This window comes from Rana temporaria, chromosome 3, assembly GCF_905171775.1.
Source record: "Rana temporaria chromosome 3, aRanTem1.1, whole genome shotgun sequence".
NCBI classification, from domain to species: domain Eukaryota; kingdom Metazoa; phylum Chordata; class Amphibia; order Anura; family Ranidae; genus Rana; species Rana temporaria.
Genome location: NC_053491.1, coordinates 329,739,452 through 329,753,681, shown reverse-complemented (window position 1 = coordinate 329,753,681; position 14,230 = coordinate 329,739,452). Strand labels below are relative to the sequence as shown.

Sequence of the window (14,230 nt, the reverse complement as noted above, 5' to 3'; positions counted from 1 at the left end):
TGTGAACAGCAAGTCTTTACAAAGCATTTGCAAAGCTTACAGCAAGCTTTATTAAAGCTTTTAAAGTACCATTCAGCTCCAGTTTGCAAATGCTGTACAACAATCTTAATGTGAGTGCTGTTTGTCACTTTAACCACTTGCCGACCTGCTCACAGTAAATGTGCAAGCGCCGCAACAAACCAGTATATGGCACTCCCCCTGGGGCACGCAGCGGCTAGATTCCATGAGCTCTATATCCAGTGGACACATCAGATCACGACAGTGCCCAGAAACTGTGAGTAGCTGGGGTGTCATGTAATCGCTATGATTGGTCATAACGATCAGATCATTACAATGTAAACAAAACAACCATGAATTTCAGGACTCTTTTGCTTACTATTGTGATGCTGTGATTGACCTACAGCTATCACATGGTACCTGGGCGAATCACAGCGCCCTGTACCATGTGTCTAGCTGTAGCCAATCACAGCATGTCATCAGTAAGCCAACTGACATGAATGGAAAGTTATTCATGACAGTAATCACTGTTATAAGCAATAATAGTGTAAAAATAAAAATAAATTCCCCTCCAGAGTAGTACAGTGTCACTATGGTGACATTGAACTACTCTGATGACAGGATGAAAAAAAGTGATAAAGTGATTGAAAAAGGCTCGTCTTTTTTTTTTTTTAAATAACAAACATCCTCTGTGCAGTTTTGTACAGAGCAGCTTAGATCCTCCTCTTCTCGGGTCACTCTTCGCTGCTCCTAGTCCCTCCCCCTTTGAATGTCCCTCAGCCAGCAGCTTGCTACAGGGGGCACCCACACTGAGTCAAAGCTCTGTGTATCCATTCAGACATGGAGCCCCGACCTGGCCCTGCCCCCTCTCTCCCCTGTTCTGCTGACCGACTTTTGTTACCCAGTGCAATCTAAGGAACACTGCATGGTACCGGAGGGCACTCCTCTCTAAGCTCACAGTCCAAGACATTGCTGAGGACAGGGACATGGCCAGTTTATGAGAGCGGTGTCGGTCCAAGCAACATCTGGGACTTATATCCCAAAATCACACAGTCACAAGGAATTAATTCAGGGTCCATGCTCACAAGTCCCCAGGACAACTGCTACCTTCCAGCTTCCTCTGGACACAACTCAATCAGCGAGACAGTCCTTCTCTAGAACCAATATTTTTGGTGAAGTCCTGCAGTAATTTCCAGATCACATCCAGGTCCCAGCTCTGCTACCGCTGAGACCTCACAGAACAGCAACACAGTCCACAGGCAACCTCAGGTGCAATAGCTCCCTGAGGCTTAGAACTCTCCTCCCTGGGGAAAAACAATCTCTCCAGGGCTTCAGACCATCTCAGCACACCTCCCCAGGGATTGGCTAGACCAGCCCTCAAAAAATCCACTCGCCTGCTCGCATTTTGCGAGTGGATTTTGAGGTCTGGCGAGGAAGGGCTGCCTGGGAGCCGGAGGGGCGAGCACCGCCGGCAGCCTGTGTGTAATGGGAGTCCTTCTCCCAGTGACCGCGGAGGCGGAAGAGAGAGAGAGCCGCCCGGATGTTTACAGCACAGGGAACACAGGATAGCAGTTTTCATTTTAATTGCCGTGTTCCCCGCCGCTCGCTATCAGATCCAGCCCAGCCTCCTGGTCCCGTAACTTTGATAGACAGATCACCCGTCCAATCTTGGTGATGGGTGATCTGTCAATCAAAGTTCCCCAGCCAGGGGGCGGGGCTGAATATGACATTGAACGGTGGGAACACGGCAAGTAAAATGAAAACTGTTATTCTGTCTTCCCCCCGTTGTGCACTGATTACCTGGGCGGCTCCCCTGTTTCTCTCCTTCCCTGCACACAGGAACCAGGTAGGCTGCGCAGTGGACACAGGATGCATTTTGTAAACACGAGCTGCATAGTGGACACAGGCTGCATTTGGTAAACACAGGCTGCATGATGGACACAGGCTGCATTTGATGGACACGGCCTGCATTTGTTGGATACGGGCTGCATGGTGAACATGGGCTGCATGGTGAACACAGGCTGCATTTTGTGCACATGGGCTGCATTTGGTGGACACGGGCTGCATTTGGTGGACACGGGCTGCATTTGGTGAACATGGGCTGCATGGTGGACACGGGCTGCATTTGGTAGACACGGGCTGCATTTGGTGGACATAGGGCTGCATTTGGTGGACACGGGCTGCATGGTGAACACGGGCTGCATTTGATGGACACAGGCTGCATTTGGTGAACACGGGCTGCATTTGGTGAACACTGGCTGCATGGTGAACATGGGCTGCATTTGGTAGACAGGGGCTGCCTTTGGTGGACACGGGCTGCATTTGGTGGGCACAGGCTGCATTTGGTGAACACGGGCTGCTTTTGGTGGACACGGGCTGCATTTGGTGGACATGGGCTGCATGGTGAACACGGGCTGCATTTGGTGGACACGGGCTGCATTTGGGGAACACGGGCTGCATTTGGTGGACACAGACTGCATTGGTGGGCATAGGCAGCCTGCATTGTTGGGCACGGATACAGTTGTTGTTAATATTTATTTTATAACTTAATTCTGCATAAAACATTTAAGTGTCATTTCATGAGATTTATGGGGGCTTGTTTAGGGGCAAAATTAGGGTTGGGGTGGGCTGGGTGGGGCAACTGATTGCGAGTAACCCTTGAGGCCTGGCTAGTAGATCAGGACTTGAAATTTTGAGCCCTGGTCTAGACCCTTATCAATATTCTCCCTAAGCTATAGAAACCTCTTCTAGGGACAGGGGGAAGCAATTAAACTCCCAGCCTGTGAAACCCTGAAGAGACCAAAACAAGCAATCACTGCTCCCTTGATTACAGAAGCAACCAAAAATTAAATTTACCTAGAATCCTACACTAGGAGGGTGCTACATCCAGTCAATAGCCTGCAGCATTGATCAGTGTATTCTGACAGTGGAGAAGTCCAGCTGCCTCCTCTGCTGTCAGAAATGACAATGACACAGCAGGGAGGTTTCCCACGTCCACCTCAAATGTGTGCATGGGGGAATGTACTGTATGGCCAGCTTCATTCCTTAAATGTAGAATTTTTTTTAGAACAATTTGATTAGATTTTGCTCTGTCTACCCCTGTATGATAGTTATTACTGCAGAATAGATTGTGGCGCTTGTCTATGATGCAGATTACTTTGAAGTTTTATCACTGCATTGTTGCATCTTACTGTACTGTATAGTCGTTCTCTGACACAACATTGCTTCATTTGTATTTTGTCTACCCAGATATTACAACTGTGTTTCCTTTCCTGGCTGCTTTACTGGGGGCAACCAGATCCGCTGCCCATCAAGACTGAAAACATTTGAAGAATTTCCAATGACACACATGGCACACAAAGGGCACCCGGTAAGTTTAGTCTGAGTTCATTTAGGCCAAGATCACTTTCCATTGCCCAGGGAGCTGCAGATGCAGTACCATGTATAGCCTGCCATACCAGTGAATAGCTGTATGCATCTGTGCTCTTATAAACACAGATGCTTCTTTATATGTGCATGCTTTTCTGAATACGAAACATTGAATTTCAGAAAATATGTTGAATACACATGTGCGGGTAATCGTTGATACAAAAAAAGCATCCATGTTTACAAAGGCACAGCCACGTATAGCTTTGCGGTTCCCGGGGCACAGGGAAATTATAACAGGCAGCTAAATGCATGTTTAAAGCTAGGTATACATGTTGAGTGACAACACAAGTGACGTTGATTCAGGGATCTCTCCCACTGTGTCTTTGTATTCTGACAAGGGGGGACTCCCCCTAATCACCCCCACCAGAACACCCGGATCAGAGCCGCAGCCATTGACTGCAAACACTGATCGACTGCTTGTTTTCCAACATGACCGTTGAACAGACAGCAGTAGAGCGCATGCGCGGGGTCTAGCTGCACGGTAATGCGGCACTAGAGCTCCGCTCCGTGGGGTGGAAGGATCGCGGGTGAAATTAAATTTTTAATCACCGCACATCGCTGGGACCAGCTGGATATCATCCCTGGAGGTGAGGAGAAGCCTCTCATATCAAAATGGTACTCGGGGGTGCTAGGAATAAAGTGAAAACGAATCCTGTCAGCGCAGCACAGCAGCCAAAGGGCTCAATGAAAAAGGCGCCATTCACCTCAGGTACCTCAGAGACAAGCGCTGCAGGGAACAGCAAGCAGCGCTTGACACAGGGAAAAAAGGCATCAGCATCCTTCAGTGTCCTGAGCACAGACAGTGAGGAGGATAATATGTCTTCATTAACGCAATTACCTACAATTAATGCCACTGTCCCCTCAGAGATCCTAAAGCAATTTGAGAGAATGCTCAATAAGGCACTGCAACGCACCTCAGAACAGATTACCACAAACCTGACTAAGGAAATTAGAGACCTAGGTAGCCGCACTGAAACTCTGGAGGCAAAAATGGATGAATTAGAAGTTTACACGCAGGATTGTCAGTCAGAAATAGATATATTGAAGGAAGAAAACATGGAACTTAATAGTAAATTGGAAGATTTTGAAAACCGCGCCAGAAGATCGAATCTAAGATTTAGGGGACTTCCAGAGTCAGTTCTTGACCTCTCGGGTACCATCATGGCGTTATGTCAGGAATTAGTACCAGGACTGGATGTTCAGAGACTGGAATTCGATAGGATTCACAGAGCATTAGCCCCTAAAAAAACGGACGGCCCCCCTAGGGACATAATAGCTAAATTCCATTACTACAGGTCAAAGGAACAGGTTTTGGAAGCAGCTAGGGCAAAAGGTAATCTCATATTTCAAGGCCATACTTTTCAAATATTTGCAGACTTATCACAGCTGACTATCACCAAAAGGCGCGCTATGAAGCCCCTTTTAATGGAACTGCAACAACGAAATATCAAATACCAATGGGGGTTCCCCTTTTCATTACGATTTACATTCCAGGGAACTAAAATAGTGTGTAGGACGCCCGATCAATTACATCAAGCCTTAATTGATCTAAAGATCATTGACATCAGTAATACACACAGCTCCTCACGCAGACGCACAGCATCAGCATCATCCCGTAATGGCAACACTCCACATGAGAAGAATAATGGCATACAGCATACAAACAAACGTGGCCGGTTTGTACATCAGCCCCAAGATCAGGAAGATACCATGGACTGATCAATCTTTGGAAAACTTTATGTTTATTTTTCTCTCATGCTCATAAGACTGCCTAGTGAGATGTAGGGAAAACAGACAGAATCTACAACAGGATGATTTTTAGTTTTATTTTTTTTCTTCATTCTTATTTCTATATTTATTTATCTATTTTCATATCAGTTTTTCTTAACTGTTTCTTCTTTATCTGCTTCTACTCATTCTCTTTTGCTCTATTTGGATTTTTATTTTTATTTTTTTACCATCTTTTGCGGATCAAATCTTCCGCTCCTCTTTCCTCTATTTTTTGCTCAACAACTTTAGTTTGTTGATTTGTTGATTGATTTTGATTTCTTTTTATCTCTCTATTTCTATCTTTCATTACACAACATTCTTAAACCATCCTTCCTCCTGCATTGTGGCCTTTTTCCTCCCCCTTGCCAATTGGCGGGGCGGAGGGAGGGGTGAGGCATTGAAGCCAGATGTGCCCGCAGTAAGACACCTTATACACCTGCGGACAGCTATTGTTTCTTATTCCTTACGACACATTATAAGATCTTCCTTAAGCAAGTTCTTTTATTAATTTTATTAATTTATAATTACACTACTTGTATTTTAAATCATATTGTTCCCCCTCATGCATTGGCAGCTCGTTATGCTCCTAATTGAGTGGCAAACCAGGAAATATAGAAGCCGTTAGGATTAGTTATATGTAGTATAGACACTTCATTTAATATATGGTTGAGCTAAAAGTCCCACTCCCACATGTACTATAGTACAATACAATAGGTCTTGAGTGGGTAGAATGCACAGACATATTTGACCCTTTTTTGTGTACTGCATTCAGGTTGACTTATTTCTTTTTTCTTCCTTTTCCACCTTACATATGTATATTCCCTTAGTCAGTTTAACTAAGGATATTTTGTCTCGGCACACACTTTTCACCCACTTCTTAGATAAAGGGTCCTTAGCAGAGTCCCATTTGACATGGTAACACGGCTATACCATGTATTAATATATATTATAGGTGAACACTTGTACATACGCCCGACGGTCTTCCACCTCACGGAAAATACTTGTGCTCCTTAATGATCTTCTCGGTTCCCCGCACTACTTTGCGGGGAATTGATGGGATCCCCTTTTCCCCTGACGGGGGCAGTTTCGCCCCGTCACGGGTGAACAAGATGGACATTATTGGTCTGATGTTGAATATATATTTTCTAACTTTTTTTGTGTTTTCCTCCCCTTTCAAGGTTAAATACCCTACTGTTTTCTTTCCTTTTTTCATCCCTAAGTCTGCAGGGATCGGGTCGGTCAGCTGTTCTTCGATTTGTAATGGTAAGATGAGCAGTGAGGTAAAGCTATCATGGCACCACTAAACGTATTATCGCTGAATGTACAGGGATTGAATGTACCACAAAAAAGAACTAAGGCGTTTAGAACGTTTCAGGCTAAAAAAGCACATATAGTCTGTTTACAGGAGACCCATTTTACTACAAGCACCACTCCTAAATATTTCAACCCCTCATACCCTCAAGTCTATACTGCCTCAGCCTCAGTTAAAAAACGGGGCACGTTAATTGCATTCCATCGTACAACTCCTTTCACTTTACGAACGGAAATAAAAGATCCGCAGGGTAGATACCTCATATTAATAGGTCAGGTGCTTGATTCGGAAATCACAATAGTTTCTTATTATGCTCCAAACCTCAACCCAGTACCATTCTTATCACATCTATTTCAAATGCTTAACACACACAAAAGGGGGACTCTTCTCATTTGTGGGGACTCTAATCAAGTCCTTCTTCCATTTCTGGATAAATCTCCCTATGTCCCGCCTAAACGTACGGATACAGGCTCCCTCTCCGCTTTATTGGCTAAAAACAACTTAGTGGACACTTGGAGAGAGCATAACCCCACTAAACGAAACTATACGCACTTTTCACATCCACACCAATCATTCAGTCGAATTGATCACATATTTGTGACAATTGGTATGGCTCCAGAAATATTAGGTTCCAGTATAGTACCCATCCCATGGTCGGATCATGATGCGGTATTTACTACAATTGCATCTACTATTCCTAAGAACCGCGATCCTACCTGGTATCTTCCTGAGATAATTCTAAAACACCCTGCTCATTGCCCAGTGATTAAACAAGCACTGAAAGAATATCTTGATATCAATTCTAGCCCAGATATATCCCCGATCACGTTATGGGAAGCTCACAAACCGGTCCTCAGAGGAGTATTCCAACGACAAATAGGGATCCTAAAAAGAGAAAGGATTTTGATGGCAAATAAACTAGAAGCGGAATACAATGCAGCATTCCAGGCCCTTCAAAGTCACCACTCTCACGCTAATCGATCTCGACTAGACAAAGCGCGCTTAGAATACGATCTATTCTTAACTGATGCAGCGAATAGGACTCTTAATAGATCAAGACATACTTTTTATAAACAAGCCAATAAGCCAGGAGCATATTTAGCTAGAGCCCTTAATAAACTTGATAAAAATTATAAACCCATAAAATTGAAAATAGCTAATCAGATGTTTTCCAGTAATCCTCTTAAGATAGTACAAAAATTTAGCTCACACTTGAAGTCCCTTTATTCGGAATCCACAGAATTTAATACTTCGGAAGCAAACACCTTTTTTGCTCATGTTGACCTTCCACAATTAAGTCAATTACAGAAAATACAATTGGAAGAACCCATTACGACAGATGAGGTTGCTTTGGCCATTCATGAACTGAAACTTAATAAAAGACCGGGGCCTGATGGGTTCTCGGCGAATTATCTTAAAACCTTTTCTGACTTACTATCATCTAGACTAGCTGAAGCCTTCAACAACTTGTTAGAACAGAAAACTTTCAGGCCTGAATCTTTGTTAGCAACGGTCTGCATGATTCCCAAACCACATTCAGATGACACGCTATGTACTAATTATAGGCCCATATCTATGCTCAACGTAGACATAAAATTATTAGGCAAAATTTTGGCTACTCGTTTAAACGGTTTTATAGGTAATCTTATAAATCGTGATCAGGTAGGCTTTATGCCTTCAAGACAAGCAGGTGATAATGTCCGCAGAGCGTGTCTTTTAGCACACATAGCTAAAAAAAGGGGTATACCGGCATGTTTTCTCTCTTTGGATATCAGGCAGGCGTTTGACTCTGTGTCCTGGGCATACTTGGAGTTTACACTACAGAAATGGGGCTTTGGTCCTAACTATATTAATTGGATTTTGGCATTATATAATAACCCGAGAGCATATGTTAAGTATGCGGGATACAGGTCAGACGTGTTTGAGGTCAGAAGAGGAACGCGTCAGGGTTGCCCACTATCCCCGTTATTGTTTGCCCTTCTTATAGAGCCACTTGCACAAAAAATTAGATCTGACCCTACTATATTAGGCATAGAGTTAGGGGGATACAAACACAAACTATGCATGTTTGCAGATGACATACTTCTATTTCTTTCATCACCTCAAGTCACTGGTCCAAATCTCATCCCAATACTTACCAAATTCGCATCATTTTCAGGTCTAGCTATTAACCCTAAGAAATGTGTAGCTTTAAATATATCTCTTTCAGCTATGGAATTAAGTACAGCAAAAGTAGGTCTACCGTTTCTTTGGTCTGAAAAAAGCATCCCTTATTTAGGAACACAAGTTACAGCAAACACGTCTGACTTGTTCACTTATAACTACCCTCCGCTCCTGAAACAAGTAACAAAATTGATTGGATTTTGGTCCCAGCTCCCATTGTCCTGGATGGGTAAGATCAATGCGATCAAGATGACGATATTGCCAACATTTTTATATCTTTTCAGAGTGCTTCCGAGTCCGATACCGGCTTATTTTTTGAGGGCACTACAAAAAAGAATGTCAACCTTTATATGGGGAACATCTAGACCCAGATTAAAAATGCAAATCTTGTATCTCCCCAGAACACGGGGAGGGCTAGGGGTTCCAAATTTTACGAATTATTACAGGGCAGCGCAAATATCTACCCTGGCTAAATATCACGCTAAAAAAGAAACACCACTATGGGTGGCAATTGAGGCAACTGAATGTGATCCCATCCCTATAGCTAATTTGTTATGGATTCCTCCCAGACTACGTAAGAAAATTGATAATCCTATTATTAGACACTCTCTCTCGATATGGGATAATTATAAATCTAAATATTCATTGGTGTCCCCTCTTAACCCACTGCTATCCTTTTACAAAAACCCAGCATTCTATCCGGCATGGATCTATCCTAATACATTTAAGGCATGGGTTAGGAAGGACTGTATTTATATTTATAATTTTTTGGATTCCTCTGGTATTATGTCTTTCCCAACAATATGTAAAAAATATGATATCCCTTCATCAGAATTATTTAGATACCTCCAAATGAAAAATTTTGTGGAAACCCATGTAACTTCCACGATGCAGACTAATCAAATAACCCCCTTTGAGTACATTTGTAAAGATAATCCGCATATTATAGGTGTGATTTCGACATTATACGTACAGTCACTATCTATTGATACCTCAACAAAATTACCCTATGTACTGAAATGGGAAGTCGACTTGGGTAAGGAACTAAATACTTCGGAATGGTGCCAAATATGGCGGAACACCAAGTCGGCCTCCTTGAATGTTTTAGCACAGGAAACGAACTATAAGGTACTGTCTAGATGGTACTTGGTGCCGAATAGGATAGCTAAATATGCCTTAGATTATGATGGTCGTTGTTTTCGGGATTGCAACTCTGAGGGTACATACTTTCATATTTGGTGGACGTGTCCGATAATAAAGAAATTTTGGAACAAAATTTTTAAGATGGTGAATGCACTAACTGATTCGAACATACCCCCAGAACCCAAAATGGCACTTTTAAATCTGAAGCCCGATACTCTAACACACGCACAATTTAGATTACTAACGCAACTTTTTACGGCAGCCAAACAGGCCATAGCAAAAGCCTGGAAGACATCACGTATCTTAACGACTGAAACGATGAACAGAATGAATGTTGCTATGACACATGCCAAAATGGATGCGTTAGATAAGGACACGCTCACCAACTTTGAATCACTATGGGCTCCATGGATACAATATGTATTTCCAGACCATTTTAATGAACATGTATTACTGCCATGGTAGCTTTCCTTCATGATCATAACCGTTGTATGTTCCCACTTTGGTGTCGAACAAGGGCTCATCCCTGCAGACTTCCTTTCCTGTCCCCCTCCCCACTTCTTATTCCCCCCCTTTATTTTTACTTTTCGTTACCCTTTTTTTTTTTTTTTCGGTCTGATTTGTATAAGGGGGTTCAACCATGGACCTACCATTAGCTTTAAAAAGGTTAGGAATTCTAGACCTTATTAGTTGACAATTGATATTGTTATCTTAAATAAGGTAGTATTGTCTTTTATAATTTACTCATCAGCAAATGTAATTAATAATATACATTTTATACATTGCTGTATTAGTTGCTGAAACTGTTTCAAATTATTAATGGAATGTGATTAGCTAATATTTGTTTCTTGTAACACATTTGAAGATGATACTAAGTGTTAATCTTGCGACATGCTAACCACCATTATATTGTAGCACATGTATGCTTCATGTTTAACTTACTTTAAGCCTAATAAAGATAAATTTGACACGGAACAGACAGCAGTACACTCACACTGACCAAAATTTGTCCGGTTCCTGCTGAATCAGCCTGTTTTCGGTCTGTGTATACCCTTCTTAGCTCCTATGTGCATGAACACAATTTGTTTGCATGCTTTTTCTTTTTTTTTACAAAATAAAGGTACTTTATTGTTGTCATATAGGTGAATGTAACAGCATGTTCATTGGTACAGTACAGAGCATTGCATGAAGAAGTATCCGTGCATATACAGTTCAAGAAACAGTATGCAGCAAAGCATGCATCGAAAGTTCACATTCATAAGAAAAGAATTACATAGTAGTTACACTCAAACAGTTATTTAGCAGCATAAAGTGACTAGTATCTATGCTAGGAAATTTAGTCCTCCCTAGTGTACTAGGCAGAAGTCCAGGGGGGCCCATACTTTTTCATATTTCCATTGACAAGCCCTGTTTATATACGTAATCCTATACATAGGTAGGGCAGCTCCAATCTGTGCCTTCCAGGAGGAGAGAGGGAGGCGGGGGTTGGCATAATATATTTAAGCAGTATTTCTTTTTTAGCGTAAAAGAGAAGGTATGAAATCAGTAATTTGGAGTGATGAGAGCGTTGTTCGTCATCATGAACCCCCCAATAAGGCCAACTCAGGTAGCATTGGAAGGGATAGTTTCAATCTAGAGTTGATTTCCCAAAATACCCCTCGTCCAGTAGGCCGAGACGACAGGACAGTCCCAGAACATTTGAAAATTGTTCATACGTTCGCTTTACATCTAGGACTCTCAGGGTCCCTATCTAGAAATATTCTGTGAAGTCTTTAGGGCGTGTAGTATATTCTGTGCAAAAATGTTATCTGGATGAATTTGTCCTTAGAGGAGATAACTAATTTGGAGACATATTCTAGACAGTCCTCCCAGCCTTCCCTGTCCAGTGAGGGTATGTCACCGTGCCATGTGTCCCATAGTTTCTCCAGCTTGGGGGAGGCAGTGCCCAGGAGTGCACCATATAGAGTGGACATGGGTTTAGTTAGATCCCCGGGATCAGAAGCTTCTCTATAGGGTCAGCCTTGAGTACGGGCGGGCGAGGGAATTGATTGTTTGCATGCTTTAAACTTGAATAATATTAGGATGTGTACTTTGATATATTAATAACATTTAGGGCTGAAACAACTAATCGATTAATCGACAACTAATCGAATATGAAATTAATCAATTACAATTTTCATAATCGATTAATCGGGCAGTAACATAATGGGGTCAAAAAAAAAATTTGCCCTTTATAGTACAAAAAAGCAAATCGCTACTGTAAATATTACTTTCACTGTCCCACAGTAAAAAAAATGAACCCCTTACAGTAGCGATTATTTGCTCTTTTTGTACTTATTTTTGTTTTTTTTAACCCCATTATGTTACTAAACATCTCAGGCCTGGGTTCACACCTCTGTTTTTTAGTGTTTTTTTCAGAAACACACTACAGTTCATTTACATGTTTTCCTATGGGACACGTTCACATCCATGATTTTTTTTCAGCTGCTGCGTATTTGGAAAGGGCAAGGACTTTTTAACGCAAAACTGTGCTATTTTGTCTTTTTCCGTTCAATATACTTCAATGGAGAAGCTGCAGAAAAGCATGTAATGTGTTTTCGCGGCAATTTGTGTTTTGTAATCTGCCCAACAACAAATTGGCCCAATTTTTTTTTTAAATGCAATTTTTTTTTTTAAGGCTATTATCCGATTAATCGATTAATCGAAACAATAATCGGCCAACTAATCGATTATGAAAATAATCGATAATTGCAGCCCTAATAACATTTATTATAGAAAAACTGCAAATTTTTTAAGCACAGCATGTACAGTCATGTGAAAAAGTTAGTACACTGCATGGAAATAATTAAATCCCTTTTTCAACATATTTGCACTTGCAAACATTAGATCTTTATTCAAACAATGCCTACAGATAAACGAGATTGGCCCTTTCAGCAATTTGAAAAACATCAATAGATGTAATGGTGTACTCTGACGAAAGTAACTACATCTGGGGCTCAGTAGCTGGTATTTCCCCCCTTAAAATAAATTACTTCTTAAAGGCATTTTGCAGAACTGCCCACTAGTCTCTGACACAATTCTTTAAGTTGCACGATTTTTCAGAGTTTCTTTGCATAAACTGCCCATTTAAAAATTATTTAAAAATACAACATTTCAATGGAAATAAAATCATTATCGTATTGAAAGACCCAGTTCTGGTTCAACTTTTGGAGATATGGCCTCATATTCTCCTCAAGCACACTTTGATGTGATGCAGATGTCATAGCTGACTTAATGGTGCATGCTTTCCATGGTCTCAAGCAGCAAAGTGACCCCAACACAATTGGTATGTGTAACACCCCAGTAACAGAGGTCTGAAACTATAGCTGAAAAGAGTGCCTTCACCTATAGCAGCCCCCATTTCCTTGAGGCAAGCAGGTCTACTGGTACTTGGTTGCCCCAGGCTTAGTACAGAAAGCTATAGTTTCTGGCCAGTGGCACAAGGAACTGAGCAAGGGTAAAGGAAAGAGTAAGTGTGGTCTTCAGGAGTATGTGGACTGAAGCCCAGCTGGCAAGTATCCCCTAATGAAGTCCAGAGAAGGGAGGTGATCCAGGCATGCGGCAGATCATGAGCATAATTGTAAAAAAGGCCAAGGACATTCTGGGGTAAGGGAAAGTGACAGATGAAGCATAATCTACTGTCAGGCAGCGGTCAGGGCAAACAGCAGACAGTGGAGTAATCTGAAAACAGGCTAGGTAAGTCAAGGTAGGCTATCCAGGCAGAGTGCCACAGCACTGCCATTCAGCTCTGAGGAGACACAGCACAGGAGTAGTAGTATGTAAGAGACTCCGTATGAGGTTCTTCTCCTGAAATGCTGTCTTTGGTTTGTGCCTCCTGTTACATCTCAGTCTGATTTATCAGTCCATGGCACATTTTTCCAGAAGACCTGATCTTTGTTTATAAGTTTGATGGCAAACTGTAGCTTTGCTCCTATGTTCATTTTGAACATCATAGGCCTTTTCCTGGCTCACCCTTCACATGGGTTAAATTAATGCAATCTCTTTCTGATTTAAGATGCAAGCACTTTGACCCCAATCATTGGAAGAGTTACCTGCATTCTGTGATTACATTTTGGGGTGCTTGGAGACTTCTTTTAGCATCAGATTCCAGGGTTTAATTTTGTAGGGCCAGCTAGTCCTGGACAAATTAGCAGTTGCTTAAAATCTATGCCTCTCATAGAATATTTTCCCTACAGTGGAATAAATTACTTTATAGGCATCCACAATTTTTTTTTCGGAGGGCCTTAACGAGCGCTTTCATTCTTGGCATGATGATACCACAAATGTCAAGTGCAAATAGAACATCAGACCCTAGATTATCTGAGTTTCCACCTGGATATTCCCTAAGGAGGTTGCAATCATTGTTACCTAATCTGG

The 14,230-nt window shown here is 42.0% G+C and overlaps 1 protein-coding gene across 2 annotated transcripts in view; it reads left to right on the top strand.

Moving 5' to 3' along the window:
- FLT4 (fms related receptor tyrosine kinase 4) overlaps window positions 1-14,230 on the top strand; it is a 340,007-nt gene that overhangs the window by 318,353 nt on the left and 7,424 nt on the right. For both annotated transcript variants that reach the window (XM_040345001.1, XM_040345000.1), the window contains exon 28: window positions 3,247-3,367. In XM_040345001.1, the coding sequence (XP_040200935.1) occupies window positions 3,247-3,367 (121 nt within the window). The remainder of the gene's footprint in view (window positions 1-3,246; window positions 3,368-14,230) is intronic.